This window comes from Contarinia nasturtii, unplaced genomic scaffold (assembly GCF_009176525.2).
Source record: "Contarinia nasturtii isolate CC-2019 unplaced genomic scaffold, AAFC_CNas_1.1 Cnas_scaffold_285, whole genome shotgun sequence".
In the NCBI taxonomy this organism is placed as follows: domain Eukaryota; kingdom Metazoa; phylum Arthropoda; class Insecta; order Diptera; family Cecidomyiidae; genus Contarinia; species Contarinia nasturtii.
The window spans coordinates 407,147-423,170 of record NW_022197640.1 but is presented as its reverse complement, the minus strand read 5'-3'; the positions used below and the strand labels follow the sequence as shown (position 1 = coordinate 423,170).

General features: G+C 33.5%; 4 protein-coding genes and 1 pseudogene across 7 annotated transcripts; 3 read left to right on the top strand and 2 right to left on the bottom strand.

Annotated features, from left to right (window-relative positions):
- Positions 1 to 725: 725 nt before the first annotated feature.
- Positions 726 to 5,061, bottom strand: LOC116337830 (ATPase ASNA1 homolog). Of its 4 annotated transcripts, none has more exons than XM_031762753.1 (7): positions 4,968 to 5,061; positions 2,189 to 2,298; positions 2,096 to 2,129; positions 1,891 to 2,008; positions 1,676 to 1,831; positions 1,551 to 1,576; positions 726 to 1,474 (listed from the first exon to the last, which is right to left on the bottom strand). In XM_031762753.1, exons 2-7 carry the CDS (start codon positions 2,265 to 2,267, stop codon positions 892 to 894), a joined length of 996 nt encoding a protein of 331 aa, XP_031618613.1. In that variant the 5' UTR covers positions 2,268 to 2,298; positions 4,968 to 5,061; the 3' UTR covers positions 726 to 891. The 4 variants fall into 4 exon arrangements, with proteins under 4 accessions (XP_031618613.1, XP_031618612.1, XP_031618616.1 ...); XM_031762752.1 differs by having other exon boundaries at positions 4,914 to 5,027; XM_031762756.1 differs by having other exon boundaries at positions 4,973 to 4,991.
- LOC116337827 (translation factor waclaw, mitochondrial) lies at positions 2,495 to 5,102 on the top strand. Its single transcript, XM_031762750.1, has 2 exons — positions 2,495 to 3,375; positions 3,455 to 5,102. The coding sequence occupies exons 1-2, from the start codon at positions 2,789 to 2,791 to the stop codon at positions 4,818 to 4,820; spliced, it is 1,953 nt and encodes a 650-aa protein (XP_031618610.1). The 5' UTR covers positions 2,495 to 2,788; the 3' UTR covers positions 4,821 to 5,102.
- Positions 5,103 to 5,221: 119 nt separating this feature from the next.
- LOC116337829 (protein ERGIC-53) lies at positions 5,222 to 8,482 on the top strand. The gene is made up of 6 exons (XM_031762751.1): positions 5,222 to 5,460; positions 5,971 to 6,125; positions 6,267 to 6,439; positions 6,505 to 7,392; positions 7,473 to 7,589; positions 7,668 to 8,482. Exons 1-6 carry the CDS (start codon positions 5,268 to 5,270, stop codon positions 7,702 to 7,704), a joined length of 1,563 nt encoding a protein of 520 aa, XP_031618611.1. The 5' UTR covers positions 5,222 to 5,267; the 3' UTR covers positions 7,705 to 8,482.
- A 973-nt stretch (positions 8,483 to 9,455) lies between these two features.
- Positions 9,456 to 13,388, top strand: LOC116337583 (annotated as a pseudogene).
- Positions 13,389 to 13,497: 109 nt separating this feature from the next.
- LOC116337831 lies at positions 13,498 to 15,140 on the bottom strand. Its single transcript, XM_031762757.1, has 4 exons — positions 15,122 to 15,140; positions 13,944 to 14,222; positions 13,757 to 13,858; positions 13,498 to 13,689 (listed from the first exon to the last, which is right to left on the bottom strand). Exons 1-4 carry the CDS (start codon positions 15,122 to 15,124, stop codon positions 13,585 to 13,587), a joined length of 489 nt encoding a protein of 162 aa, XP_031618617.1. The 5' UTR covers positions 15,125 to 15,140; the 3' UTR covers positions 13,498 to 13,584.
- Between the last annotated feature and the right edge of the window lie 884 nt (positions 15,141 to 16,024).

The following is a 16,024-nucleotide window of genomic DNA, read 5'->3' as shown; positions in this document are numbered from 1 at the left end:
AGAGAGAGAGAGAGAGAGAGAGAGAGAGAGAGAGAGACTTAACTCGTATCAAATCTTACAGCACTGGAATCTGGAGTGATCTTTAAATTAAACATTCGTAAACATTGATGTTGTCGTCATCGTAATATCGGTTTATAGTGTGGGAATTTTTACGTTGAAGACGTTATTTTAAATTCAACGAACATTGAATTCATTTATGCGCGCTGATGTTTTTCATTTTCGGTTCCACAAGAGTACACAGATTATATTTGTTGAGCATTCGATTTTCGAACATCTTTTGTCTTGGGAAAATAATCATAGACGATCAATCGATGAAACCTATCGTTATGAAAATTAAACCAACTTTTACTTTCTTATTTTGCCACTCTTCTCATCAAGTGAAATTATAAGCCTTTCATAAGCTATGCACATTTAATCAGTATTTGGTAGTTGAATTATTTTCAAATGGATTAATGCTGTTACGGCATGTCGATTGACATTTTTATGACTCAAATGCATAATACATAACATCTTTTTTAGTTTAATTGTCTAAATCACTGATGCATGAATATCGGACAGCATAACACAAAGGCCAACACGAATTCTGAACTTTAAAATGGCGCCTTAAATTATACTAAATGAATGTAAATAACCATTTTAATTTCGTAAAAATTGATTTCATTTCCGGATTTAAAAAAATATATTTAATTCAAAGAGTTTACGGAATAAAAAACAACAACAATCTTATCCGTTTCCACCATTTATAATTTATTTCGATTTTTTCTCAATTTATTTCCAAATCAAAATGTTGACATCGATATTTTCTTATGTGTGTAAAAAAAGACCAAAGCGTAAAGATTAGCGACAAAGAAAAAAAGATATACGCTGATATTTAAACATTTAGACGAAAATTTATTTTGGAACATATGGAACGATTAAATTTTCGGAAAATGCTTTGACTGCATCGACGCCACGCACTTCCTTCTCCTGCAATGGCAATTTAATAACATGGAAGTCCTCATATAAATCGGCAATTTCGTCTAAATACTTTGATTGAACTTTGTATCGGGCCTTGCACATATGGCACGGTTCCTCTTTTTCCGATTTAATAAGCAATTGATTGACAATGATGTTGTGCGTATCGATGCCACAATGGGTTAACTCTTGTACCAAACGTTCCGTTTCATATAGTGACAAAAATTCGGCTATGCACACACAAACGAATGTTGTTTGCTGCGGATTACGGAATTGTTCGTTCACTTGTCGTATGGTGGCCAACATTTCGTCCAATTTCTGGCTCAATGATTCTGCATTAAAGTCTTGAGAACCAAACAAACTACCAACTTGTGATAGCAACGGTGCAATTTGTTGTTTCAATCGCAATAGACGACCTAAGCCTTTTTCCACCACTTGTGGAAATGACAACAGACGCAATGTGTGCCCAGTTGGTGCCGTATCGAAGACAACGATCGAGAAATTCATGGATTTAATCAATCTAAAGTAAAAATAATGAGAGAAGAAACAAAATCAATAAATTTGTAACACTTAAAATTGAATTAAAATCGTCATACTTCATAACTTCAGCATAGCTCATAGCCTGAGAACAAAAACAAAACAATCAATTGCACACTGTTACTCGATGAACGATGGATAAAAATCTCATTGAAAAGTTTAAAAAAAAAATATATAAAAATACCTCATCAATGCCTGGAATAGCACTCATCAATTCACTCAAAACACCTTTTCCGACTTTAAGAACATCTGCTTCGCCTTCGAAATACTCGGGAGGCAGTTCATTTAAACCGACATTCGGATCAATTTCCATTGCGTACAAATTATCAAAACCATTGACCTGTTCCAAATAAATTATATTCAATTATGTTGATTCATGAGATTCACATTTAAATATACCTTTCTTGGAACTTTTGAAAATTTTTGATCAAATGCATCTGAAATATTATGCGCTGGATCGGTTGACATAATCAAAACAGATTCTCGTACTTTGGCCAATTGGACAGCCAAACTACAACTATTTTAGGGCACACATATATTATTAATCAATTTAGAATATCAGAAATTGATACATATACTTTTATAGTTTTTATGCATAAATTACCTGCAAGTTGTCTTCCCTACGCCACCTTTACCGCCTGTAAATTCAAATTCATTTTAACACTTTCAAATTTACGATGCACTTCAATGTACTCACCGACAAATACCCATTTTAAAGATGTTTGATCGATGATATTCTTTAAACTTGGCTCCAATGTATCAATATCCGAATCCATCTCTGATATTCACTATTTTACTATTTTATTTCTAAATGGAAAACAATTTAAGAAAACCGAATAAATGAATATACGGTTCAGTCGAATGGATAAAATAATAAATTTTCTGCCTCGTTGTATTCAACTAGCAAATCCGAATGTGTCAGTGTATGTCGAATGTTTATGGTTAAAAACGTCAAAATGAACTCCATACAAATGAATGAACGAATTTTAGAATGAAAAATAAATGTCAAAATACCACTATTATTACTGTCAAAGTTCGGGTTGCAGTAACTACATATAACATAGATAATTATTATTTAATGTTTAAACTTTTCGAAGCTAAACAATAAAATTCGACCAGATTCTATCGACAATAAGTTAAAAAAAAATTGATTATTAAAAACGCTTTGATGAATGAGACAATGTGTGATACACAATAAAGACAATTGATTTGAATATGAGCCATAACCATAACCTAAAAAAAAACGCCAAATTAGTCGTTGTTCATACTGAATTATCGGAACAAACCATTGAAAAAGATGATTACCAAATATCGGCTGTGCACTCGTTTTATTGGCAATTATGTTAAGTCGACGTCATATCTTCGGCAACGTTTTTATTGCACAAATAAAAATGAAATTACCATTGTTGATGATAGCAATTTTAAATTTGATGAGGTTTCGGTAGACCGAATTCGAAACTTTAGCATAATAGCCCATGTTGATCACGGTAAATCAACATTATCGGATCGTTTATTGGAAATGACTGGCGCCATAGCACCAAATCAGGGTGAAGCGCAAATTTTGGATAGTTTACAAGTTGAAAAAGAACGTGGAATTACGGTCAAAGCCCAATCTGCTTCACTGCTCTATCAATTCGACGATGGTCATACATATTTGCTGAATTTTATTGATACACCTGGACATGTTGATTTTTCAAATGAAGTAACGCGTTCATTGTCAGCTTGTGAAGGTGTCATATTGCTTGTTGATGCAAACCAAGGTGTTCAAGCGCAAACTGTAGCCAATTACCATTTGGCGGTTGATAAAGGATTGGTTGTGGTGCCAGTTTTAAATAAAATTGATTTGAAAAATGCCGACCCAGATCGAGTTTGTATTGAATTAAGGTAAAAATGTTTAACGACTTTATGTTTCGTTGACTAATCAGTCTCTAATTCGTTGTATTTCTTTTCTTCAAAAATTAAGCCATTTATTTGATATTGATCCGGAATCCGTAATGAGAGTATCTGCGAAAATGGGAACTGGTGTTAAACAATTATTGGATGCAATTGTGACTAGAATTCCAGCCCCAAAAGTCAATCGAGATAGTCTTTTTCGTGCACTTTTATTCGACAGTTGGTTTGATCGTCATCGTGGCGCATTGAATTTGATTTACGTGAAAGATGGTTCGGTCAATGTTGGCGATGAGATTAAAACATTTACAAGTGAAAAAAGTTATATAATTAAACAACTGTCGATCTTAAGACCGCATGAGCATGCCGTTAAAAAACTGAATGCCGGTCAAGTGGGATTGGTTGGATGCGCGATGAAAAGTAGCAAAGATGCTGTCATCGGTGATACAATATTTTTAAAGGGAACAACAGTTGAACAATTGCCTGGTTTGCGGGCCAATCGTGCAATGGTGTTTGCAGGCATTTTTCCAGAAAATCAATCCGAACATGTTGATTTACGAAATGCTCTCGATAAATTAATTCTCAACGATTCAGCTGTTACAATTGAGCCAGATTCTAGTCCGGCCTTAGGACAAGGATGGCGTCTTGGTTTTCTTGGTCTTTTGCACATGGAAGTATTTTGTCAACGTTTAACACAAGAATATAAAATAAATGCAACAATCACATCACCATCGGTAACGTACAAATTGAGATTGTCCCATCCAAAACTGATTAAAGAACATGGTTCTGACATTATGTATGTCAGCAATCCCGTCATGTTCCCCGATGCACTCGATATAGCTGAATATTTTGAACCATGCGTGCTCGGTACGATAATTACACCAAAAGAATTTATACCTGATATAATTGCATTGTGCATGGATCGACGTGGCATACGCAAAGAATGCATCGATATTGATGATAATCGTTCAATTATGACCTATTTAATGCCACTTAGTGAAATTGTTATCGATTTTCATGATCAACTGAAATCAATTACCAGTGGATATGCCAGTTTTGACTACGAAGACAAAGGCTATCAATCAACAAAATTGGTAAAATTATGCATTCATTTAAATCAACGGCCAGTTGATGAATTCAGTCGTATCGTGCATATATCCAAGGCAAATGCCGCTGCGCGACAAATGGTTGAAAAATTGAAGGAATTAATTCCAAAGCAAATGATTCAAGTTGCCATTCAAGCAATTGTTAATCATAAAGTACTGGCACGTGAAACAATTAAAGCCTATCGAAAAGATGTGTCGGCCAAATTGTATGGAGGTGATGTGACACGCCGAATGAAATTGGTACGAGCACAGGCCGAAGGTAAACGGAAAATGCGAGCCATTGGAACGGTTAAAGTTCCATATGAAACATACATGAAACTCTTAAAAAGATGAAAACAACATAGAATATAGAAAAAAATCATATTTTTTGTTGTTTGATAAAATACGAAAATACGAAAATAAAAACATTAACAATGAAATAATCACTGCGTTAAAAATATTTAAAAAAAAAAGAAAAAACAGCTGTTTTAGAAATAGTACACAACTATTGTGTCGCGACAGTTTTCAAATGTCGTTCCCAAATGGCAACGTCAAAACACACGTACACACTTTAGAGTCCAAAGTGAAATGTGAAATGACATTTAGTTGTCTGTTGTTCAATCTTCGAAACATAGTGATATAGTCTGTGCAAGTGCGCAAAGAGTGCGAGCGAAACGAAACGATAGAGAGAGAGAGAAAGAGAGTTCGCAACGTAAGCGAAGTTTACATCAGGCACTAGCATTACCATACAACAGCAGTTCTTCTGTCGCGTCTGAGCTATTGAGTTGTCATAACTTCACAATGGCTGCCACCGGTTTGACGTGTAGTATTTCCTTAAGATTTTTGTATGTGCTATTTATTTCAATTTTTTTAATAAAATCATTAAGTGGTGATAGCCTGGGACAGCACAGACGATTTGAATATAAATATTCGTTTAAACCGCCGTATTTAGCGCAAAAAGATGGAACCGTTCCATTTTGGGAGTACGGTGGCAGTAAGTACTAATTAACTAGCATTGTAAATACAAGAAACAGTATCAGGTTTTCTTTTAAAAAAATTAAATCTTTCGCTGGCTTTCGACACGTCAGTTAATGTTTTTATGTGTGTACATATATACATATACACTATCAGAGGCATGTGTTCAATCAATTTCGCAACATTCCGAAAGCAAGAAAAAAAACTGAAACGACACACGACAAAAAACCTTTTTTGATACGATAGTGAAAGTTCAATTAATATTATTACGTTTTGTTTGTGGCGAACCAGAAAATGTATGACGTTAAAATTAAGACACAATGTCATGTTCCTCTGATACAAATGTATGTGACACGTTGGAAGTAGCGAATTGTTTTTTTTTTTTTGCTTGTTTTCTTAACACCTATCGCTCTTTGCACATTAACCGTCGCTTTTTTGGTTGCAGCTACCAGTAAATATATCGCATTTATTTTGATTTTTTTTTTGATGAGTTTGTTATTTGTTTTCTGTTTCGAATGATTCATTCTAGATTGTATTGCCAGTTCGGATAGTGTAAGAATAGCGCCATCGTTAAAAAGTCAAAAGGGTGCAATATGGACCAAAAAACAAACGGATTTCGATTGGTGGGAAATTGAAATAGCGTTTAGAATATCGGGACGTGGTCGAATTGGTGCTGACGGTTTGGTAGGAAAATGTTCATTTTATGCTCGATATAAGTAACATTCAATGCTATCAGCATTGCGACTTTGACAGATGATTGAACTAAAAAGAAAAATGAAACTGGGTTACTGTAACAAATTTCGTCTCGTTCGTTTCGGTATTTAGGCAATTTGGTACACAACGGAAAAGGGAGATTACAATGGCGATGTGTTTGGTTCATCTGATAAGTGGACCGGTCTCGGTGTGTTCTTCGATTCATTCGATAACGATAACAAACACAATAATCCATACATTATGGCTGTATTGAATGACGGCACCAAACAATTTGATCATCAAAAGTAAGTGAATGACATTTCATTAAATAAAAAAGCAAATGCTGATTTTCCTTCTCCTTCCCAATTAGCGATGGAACCACACAATTGTTATCGGGTTGTTTGCGTGATTTCCGTAATAAGCCATTTCCAACGCGTGCCAAAATCGAATACTACATGAATACATTAACCGTTATGTTCCACAATGGCATGTCAAATAATCAAGATGAATATGAACTTTGTTTACGTGCTGAACATGTAACATTGCCACAGCATGGATACTTTGGTATTTCGGCGGCAACCGGCGGATTGGCTGATGATCACGATGCCTTCCACTTCTTAACCACTTCACTTCATCAACCCGGTGATATGGGTGAAGTTCATAAACTTCCCGATGAAGCGGCCAAACTTACTCAGGAATATCAAGACTATCAACGAAAATTGGAATTGCAAAAAGAAGAATATCGTAAAGAGCATCCAGATCATAAGAAACCTGATGAATTTGATGATTGGTTTGAGACTGATAATCAACGTGAATGGCGTCAATTGTGGCAATCACAAAGTCATATCACCAATGAAATTAAAGATTTGGGACGTAAAATGGATGAAATGATTGGACGTCAAGAGCGAACAATGGGATTATTATCGATTAATGCACAACAACAGCAACAACAACCAGGACAAATTCAATATCAACAGCAACAACAACAACAGCCACCACAACAAGGATATGCGGATACAATTCGACGGCACGAAGTTGAAGCGCTCATTACAAATCAAAATCAATTCATTGCCACATTACGTGAAATGAAGAATTCATTGAACGATTTACAAGCACGTTCCGATAATATTCTTCAAAATCAAGCACGTCAACCAAGCGGTAGTGTTCAACAAGCCGGCTACGATGTTCAATCAATGATTGGCGAAATGAGAGACGGTTTGAATCAAATCAAACAAGGCATCACCAATGTTCATGCAAAGTACGTTCATATATTTCTTTTTTCTTTCATCGCAAATTTATTCTAAAATGATTCTCGCTTGAAAAAAAAATTATTTATAGGGTTTCATCACCACAAGCTCAAACGTCATGTCCAAATGTGACCTGCTTAAGTTTAACATCATTCTTAGTAGCAACGGCCATTCAACTGGGCATTATGTTGGCTTATTCACTGTACAAGTATGTTGATTGACATTTTATTTTACACACATTTCAAACAACATTTTATTCATTGAGTTCATTTCTTTAATTTTACAGAGAAAATCGCAACGCACAAGCTAAGAAATTTTATTAAATTTAGATTCAAAATCATCTGATCAATAGGAAAAAAACTTTATACATTTTTTTTTCAAAAAAAAAAAGAGAATAATACAAAAGGGCAAAGAAAAGTGAGCATTATTGATGACCGACGCATTTAAATTGAAATGCATTTAGAGAAAGAGAATTTTTTGTAACATCGTCAATTGCCTTTCATTCATTCATTTTGAGTAATACATACTGAAAAATTACGATTTATTTTTGATTCAATGTGACATTCACACCAACGAAAATGTGGTTCAACATTATTTTTTTATAACAAAATTGTGCGAACTATCATTTTATTTGGAGGGGAAAAATATTAAAGATTGAGCAAAGAAAAAAATATATTCAGTAAAACATTCCTTTCCATTAAAAAAAAAAGCAAACGCAAGCAAATAATTTTGAACCATTTAATAATTGAGTAATTTTAAGTTAGAAATTGTGTTGTGTCGTTCACTTTTGTTATTAATATTATTTTGTGTTGTTTCTTCCCACTATTATAAAAATCGACCATTGAATGAACTGAAAAAAACATGAAAGAATGAAAGAAATGAAAAGAAAAAAAAAACCGAAAAAAATAAATAAAAGTCTTTTTAATTGGGAATCATTTGTAATACTGATTTAAGAGTCTCTTTTCTATAATATGCGTATTGATTAAGAATGACACCGATTTTTTTTATTTGGACCCTATTCAAATATAAAACCTCATAGTAAATAGTTACTTGTATTTAATAATGAGAGTGCAAGAAATAAAAAAAAAGCAAAACAGACTATACTTACTAAACATTTTTCGTTAAACGAGAAATGAAAATATATATTTTCAATCAATGAAATAATCTCCATCGAATGATATAATTAAAAATGTAATAAGACTACTTTGAAAATAGAGAAATTCAGCGAATTTCATCATTTCTATGAAGAAAAGAAATATATTTATTGATGTATATGATTTATGCAAATGATTATGCAAGATAAAAGATGATGAAAGATTAATTCGAAAGTTCATCTTCTGGACAAATGGTAATATGGCTTCTTATTCTGATGTAAAATTCGACTGTATCAAGATACATTATTAAAGAAACTTGAAGTTGTAAACAAAATATTGATGGAAATTTTATGCAATGCTTTATTTGAAATGGAGTGAATTGAGATTTCGTGTGTTTTATTCATGGCTTGTCCGAAGCCAGAAATAAAGATGAATGATATTTTAAAATCTTTTTATTGTAATGCAGAGATAAATAACCTTAAAGTATCGATGACGAGTACACAAGTAATGCTTACATGGTTTGCTTTCATTTTTTCAATAATATTCGGATCTGTATTTGAGTTTTGCATTTTCACATAAATATATTTCGATTCATTGAACGAAGATGAGCACATGATTGCTCAAAGTCATTTGACTTAAACCAATAATCACCAATAAAGCATAACAAGTGCTACCTATCATACAATTGAATAATGAATGAAAAAAAATCGCGCATTGTATTCATTGAATATTTTTATGCTTTAATTCAACAGGTGTAGCTGGTATGTGTTCAAAGACTGCAGTAGCACCATAAGATCGAATAAAAATTTTGCTGAAGGCGCATTCAAATCACTATACACACTTGGGTGTGTTCAGTGGCCTTCGACATATCGTTCGCAGAGAATCATTATGGACACTTTACCAAGGCAATAGCGCTCAAATGGTTCATAAACATGCAGGCATCGTACACACAGCTCTTTCAGTTATAAAAAATCACGCTAATGATATTTTTCTTCATTTGTATTACTTTGCAGGAAGGTGGTACTCGTGGATTGTATCGTGGTTTTGATCCAACTCTAACCGGTATGGTTCCATACACAGCAATGAAATCCCTACTACCGTGCTAGATGGTGTCGACACGAGTGGACGGTTTTTTAAATTTATTTGAACGACGCCATGTTAGTATACTTGTCCATTAAAACGTACATGTAACAGAAGAAACACACAGTCCATGTCCACGCTATTGGACATAACCGATTTGAACCGTCAATGTGAACTAGATCAATAATAATGTTTATTCACCGCCAAAACTGGCTGAACCATAGTTTGTGTTTATACATAATTTTTTTACATGTATTGGTGGGAAAAAGGTATGATCATGATGGATGCCATCTGATCTCCGTTAAAAACCACATCTTTTAAGTAATAGAGTATAAAACAATTTTTCAGTTTTGTAATGAAGAAAATAAATAAATAAACAGATATGAGTAAGATACTTTCAAATTGCACTGGATACAATGAGTCAAAAAACTAAATAACTATGAAAAATATCACATTGGATCACATTAGATCATTCATGAATACAGTATTATGATTAGACACCAATGAAAAGTTAGAAAAATGATCATCGCTTAAAGCTAGAAGTCGATTTTTGAATGTTGATCTCTTTGGTTGCGTATTGAATAGTTCGTGGACTTTATTTGACATTTTGCACATTTGATTGAGTGGTACAGATGGATTGATACGTAATAGTTTGTCGTTTATTTTGATATACTCGACACTTCTCAAGTTCCGTTCGTTTTGATTGCGAGAGATTTCTGTTTTCAGTGATGGGCAGTGAATGTTATTATGCAGCAAGTCGAATATAAATAATATTGATGCATTTATACGGCGCCTTTGAAGTGACTGCATATTGAGTTTCTTCAGACGAGTGCTGTACGAAGAAATTTTGAAGTCATTTGAAATGTTTGGATATTCTTTGAGTGCAAACATTGTAAATTGACGCAAGCACGATTCAATTTTGTTTTTGTGTATGCCATGATATGGAAGCCATACTAAACTGCCATATTCTAAGATCGATTGAACAAGAGCACAGTAAAGAGACTTTAGAGTATGGACATCAGGAATATCGTAGCAGAATCGTTTCACAAATCCAAGTGCTGATGTCGCTTTGGCCACGATTGAATCGATATGTTTGACGAAGTTAAGTTTGTTGTCGAAGATGACCCCCAAGTCTCGTTGTTCACTTACTCTCTTGAAGGTGTGACTGCCATAATGGTAAGTGTTTATGATTTGATCTCTCTTTTTCGATATCGACATAACAGAGCATTTATCCAGATTTAGATGCAGTTTGTTTGTTACGCACCAAAGTTTTAATTTGTCGATCGATGATTGGAGTTTAAAGGCCTCGTTCGTGTTTGTAATTGATGTTGCTAATTTCAAGTCGTCAGCAAACAGAGAAATGAAAATGTCATCGTCTTTGATGGCACTAACAATGTCGTTAATAAAAAGTAGAAATAGCGTGGGGCCCAAGTGGCTTCCTTGTGGCACTCCAGAGTTTACTACATACTCAGTTGATTCCATCTGTCCATATTTTACGAATTGACGACGATTTGACAAATACGACTTGATCCATTCGATTAAATTTGGTGGCAGATTGAAATTATGTAATTTTGAGACAAGAGTTGAATGATCAACTATGTCGAATGCTTTGCTGAAGTCGGTGTAAAGTACTTCAATCTGCTTATCATCGTTTAGTGCTTTGATGGAGTAATGCGAAAATTCCAACAAATTCGATGCAGTTGAGCGACCTTTCATAAAACCGTGTTGTTGTGGAACAATTTTATCGGCGACAATTTTACTAAGCTCCAAGTTGATTAAATATTCAAAAAATTTGGCGATCGTTGGCAATTTGGCTATGCAGCGATAGTTTTCGACGTTTGATCTCGATCCCTTTTTGAAAATTGGCCCGACACACCCCCCCTTTTTCTTCGTATTAATTTGCAACAGATTGTCGAAAACGGAAAATTCATTGAGTTTGAATTGATCCACGGTTGAGTTTGGTTGAGTAGGAATGTGGGCTGTCAATTGAATTTGAGACGGTTGCTTGGCGAAATTGTTTTTGAAAAATGTTGCAAACATTTCAGCTTGCTCCATTCTATCAACCGATGATTTATCCCCAAAATGTAGCAATTTCGGATCGCAGTCACTATTTTTCTTCGTGTTGACAAAGCGCCAGAACGATGATGGGTAACAAGTATAGAACTTTACATAGGATCATATACGATGAATATGGATTACACAGTCTGTTTCAAAATACCGTCACCAATGTCGACACCATTTGACATCAAAATTTTGACAGTAAAAGTATATGTTATCGTTGTTGTCGTTTCATTGCTGTGGTTCCATATGCCGGTTTCAGTTTTTATTGCTTTGAAAGTGTGAAATTCCTTTCCACCACAATGGACTTGCAACAAATGCGATAAAAATACAGGTGGGCGAAGAAAAAGAAAAAAAAATATTAACATATCCAGACCAAATGTTTTAATCGGAAATTAATTTTTCAAATTTAAATTTTCAGGTGGCCTAGTTTTAAATATTCCTGCCAAACTTTTAGCAGGAGGTTTAGCTGGTGCAATAGCTCAATCCTTTTCGTATCCCTTGGATGTGACGAGAAGAAAAACGCAATTGGCTATGATGGATCCAGCAACGGATCGATTTGGGTACGTTATTTACAAAAAAACATTTCAATTTTCTTTATGCTGAAGTTTCATGCTTATTTACAACAAAATATAATTGCATTATAATCATGTTATGTTTTTTGGCTACAAACTCAATATATCACACAACCGGCTAAGCCTATGAAGAGACAAAATGCGAACTCCCCTCATCTGTGCCATCTTGTATTCCATAGTTGAACTCAATTTAGTTACAATGAATTGAATCGAAAAAGAGAAAAAAACAACAACAGTAACATGGCTACATAGATCTGTTGACCAGTGAGATACGTATAACAATGAAATGAAAGAATGAAGAAAGCGTATATGTGTATGTATGCATCAGCACGCATAGATGTACAGCTCTGTGTGGCCGTGCTATTGTTGTTGTTTTTTCTCTTTTTCATTTCAATTCTACAGAATTAAATTCAGTTTTTCGATCTAATTCGAACTAATGTGAGATGGCGCTGATCAGCTGCGTTCGCATAAAAAAGTTCCCAATCTCATATACGTCAACCTCGCTTGATATCACATTAATAAATGTTTGTTTCAGAGTTGGAATGGTCACGACACTCACGCACATTTACAATGAAAATGGTATTGTACGAGGTCTGTATCGTGGAATGTCAATTAATTACTTGCGTGCAATACCGATGGTCGCTGTCTCATTTTCTACATACGAGGTACTCAAACAAGCACTAAATCTTGACACCGGCATGAAAATTTAATTACAGCCGGTCTTTTTTCCGGACAACACACACATGACAACAAAATTCATGGAACAAATTTTTTTGATATCATAATTGTTAAAAAAAATCAATTATTTTTTTCTTTTAATTTGTTTACCTGTTTTATTGAAATTATTATTTTTGTAATGTTGAAAATGTATGACAATGTCAATTTGTCGAAATGAATCAATTGCATCACATTAATTAAGCAAAGACAGTAGGTAGTATTTGCCTTCAGTGGCATAAAATAACTTAAATACCTTGGTCAAATGTAATTAAATCTTCCGTTACGTTAGTCATTAGATTTTCCAATGGTCATCATGATATTAGTTAACCAATATTGTTGAATTGTTTGTGTCGGGGCGTATTATTTAAAACAAAATAAGCGTGTATTGTTACATTGTTAAAATATATTGATTTTTTACAACTGTTATACACAATATTTTAGTACTAGTGTTAGGCCAATTTTGCCCAGCCTTCTAGATAAGCGAGTCAAATATATATATATAAAAAAATTGGAATTCAAATTATTAAATTTTTATATGACTTTTTTCATAACATGAATAAAACTTTGTAAACTGAATACATTTTTAGTGCTGTTTTCTTTAATTTTACATAATAATAAATGAAATATGAATGTTTTTTTTATTATTTTATTTTCTAATGGTCTCTTAATCTATTGTGGTTCAACGATTTTTTTTATATCTAGGACCTATATAGTTTGGAGAGCAATATTGTGGTGTTAACCCTCTGGTTGGATCAATAGGAAAACATATAATTTTATCGATACTCTGAAAATGTATATAAAATGTAAAAAATTAAATATATTTTTAATCAAAAGAATTCCACTAATATTACATATTTCTGTTCATGAAGTGGAATGGTATCCAATAATTTTGAAAAATTCCTTTTTTCTTCCGTCGTTGGGTACTTCTTTAAAATTTCTCCAATCTTTTCAACCTGAATGAATTAAAGACAAATATTTTAAATCAACCAAAGTGAATGGAATGGAAGCGAGTGAATGTGTGCCTATGGAAATACCCACCACGCTAGCGTATATTTTGGATTTTGGAAAATTCTTTTTCCGTTCTTCAATGAGTTTTGTTGCCTCTGCAAAATAGCCACAATCGGCTAGTGCAATGAGTCGAATAAACACTGGTGTAACATGTGATTGTTTTGTGGATTCTAAAATCTCTAACGCAGTTTTTGGCTGACCGAGATTTATGGCCAACAAACCCAAAAATGATCCACTTTGGAAAAATTGTGTCTCTTTGTTCAATTTATTCCATAATTGCAGGCCATATTCTAACTGCGCTTCACTATTCTGTAATCAATAAAATTAGGGAATTATGTAAACCAGTTAGTTAAAAAAGAAAATGGTTAGTAGAAAATGTAGAAACACTTAGTAAAATATTACATCGCCGGTTAGCAGTTTAATAGAAATAAGTGGTTTTTTCATACATTTATGCGATACATTGTTTGATGCGAATCAAATAACGCAAACACAACGCTAACGATGTCGCTGTGAGTACGGACCTGACAGCGCACGACGTGCTTATATGATACACGTAATGATGTGAATGTTCAATAAAGCAAGACCGTCGTGTGCTACTAGATCCGCACGTACAACGACAGCGTTAGCATGAAATGATGCATGCATCATTCAATGTATCGCATAAATGTATGCGATCCTGAACGCTTGAAATTTATTCAAACTTTCGGTATATTATTTTTTGCAGAAAAAAGATTCTGTGCAAAGTTTCATGTCATTACAACATCAAACAGGCAATAACATCAAACTTTAATACAAAATTCCAAATTGTTTGTGATTTTTTCATGAAAAAAGTGTCGAAAATTATTTGTATTGCGAAATTAACGCCAGATTTGGCTTTCTCGTGCCAAAAAACCCCCGATGGACCATTTTTTATTGAATTTTTAAAGTGCTAAAAATTCATCAAAATATGATTTTTTTTAAAAACCACCTGGAACCGTGCATCACCAAAAATCATTTTTTTTTCGAATTCGTTGTTATAGTCATGTTTCTATGACCTTCCTACAGAGGTTATAGGGGTACGATTTTTGATTCTTGAAAATATGTCAAAATCGAACCACTCTAATATGCGTATCCGTTTGAATGGAAATCACTGTACTATTTATCATTGAGTGTGTTTTATTTAAAATTTTGTTATGATTTTTTTGTTTATAAAAATGTGAAAGAAATACCATTTCTGCTGATCACGTGTCAAAACATTACATTTCATTTGTATTTAATTTAATTATTCCAAGTGTTCTTCCAAGACGACAATTTTTATATATTTCTATAAAATGAAGATAAATACGCATAGATCTTTCAAATCCATTTTGAATGACTTTGCTTTTTCCTTCATCAACGATTCAACTGTGATACAGAAATAAATGCGGTCATTCAAATACACAAAACTTCAATTTTCTAATCTGTCTTTGAGTTTGACAATATGAGGCTGGAACAACTGATTACAGGTAGTGTTTTATAGAGGAATTTGCCAATTTGAAAAGGAATAAAACATCAGTCGTGTGCTATTAATTGAATAAATAAAAATGTTGATTACAAAATAATTGACCACATGGTTGCAAAAATTGTGTTTGAACTTGAAAATTGAAATGAATATGAATCGTTTGTTTGCGAAAATCATTTAACGATAATTTACCGTTTCGTGCAAGCCATCCGCCGGAAACCACAAAATTGTATACTGTATTATTTCAGATTGTTCGTATCAAAATGCATATTACCTGTACAATTGTTCTCTCGACATTTTGTTATTTATTATCTACGAATCGTAAACTTTGTCATCCAGTTCGGTGAGTTTAAGTGTCTGTTTCTCTCTGTGTCACCGAACTCTTTACGGACGACCAGTAAAAATTGAGCATTTTTGTTGTTCATTCTTGTCCATTGACAATTTTCTCTCTCTTACTATCTCTGCGTGTGTTTGTTTGTCACCTTTTCTCCAGCTTTCAGAGAAAAACAAAACATGAAATAAATCTGATCAAATAGAAAAACACATGTTTGCAAATAGAATTTTTTTTTCTTATAGTAGTTCATTTATTTTCGTATGATTCATCCTTGAATTTTCGATTACATATGCCACT

Excerpts from the sequence above, each read along its gene's own strand:
- LOC116337827 (XM_031762750.1), top strand. The coding sequence starts at position 2,789 with ATGATTACCAAATATCGGCTGTGCACTCGTTTTATTGGCAATTATGTT. Across the intron at positions 3,376-3,454 it reads CGAGTTTGTATTGAATTAAG|CCATTTATTTGATATTGATC; the intron begins GTAAAAATGTTT and ends TCAAAAATTAAG.
- LOC116337829 (XM_031762751.1), top strand. The coding sequence starts at position 5,268 with ATGGCTGCCACCGGTTTGACGTGTAGTATTTCCTTAAGATTTTTGTAT. Across the intron at positions 6,126-6,266 it reads GAATTGGTGCTGACGGTTTG|GCAATTTGGTACACAACGGA; the intron begins GTAGGAAAATGT and ends TTCGGTATTTAG. Across the intron at positions 6,440-6,504 it reads AAACAATTTGATCATCAAAA|CGATGGAACCACACAATTGT; the intron begins GTAAGTGAATGA and ends CTTCCCAATTAG.
- LOC116337831 (XM_031762757.1), bottom strand. Across the intron at positions 13,859-13,943 it reads CCAAAATATACGCTAGCGTG|GTTGAAAAGATTGGAGAAAT; the intron begins GTGGGTATTTCC and ends TAATTCATTCAG. Across the intron at positions 13,690-13,756 it reads CACTTCATGAACAGAAATAT|AGTATCGATAAAATTATATG; the intron begins GTAATATTAGTG and ends ATACATTTTCAG.
- LOC116337830 (XM_031762753.1), bottom strand. The coding sequence starts at position 2,267 with ATGGATTCGGATATTGATACATTGGAGCCAAGTTTAAAGAATATCATC. Across the intron at positions 2,009-2,095 it reads GTAGGGAAGACAACTTGCAG|TTGTAGTTTGGCTGTCCAAT; the intron begins GTAATTTATGCA and ends GCCCTAAAATAG. Across the intron at positions 1,577-1,675 it reads CTATTCCAGGCATTGATGAG|GCTATGAGCTATGCTGAAGT; the intron begins GTATTTTTATAT and ends TTTTGTTCTCAG.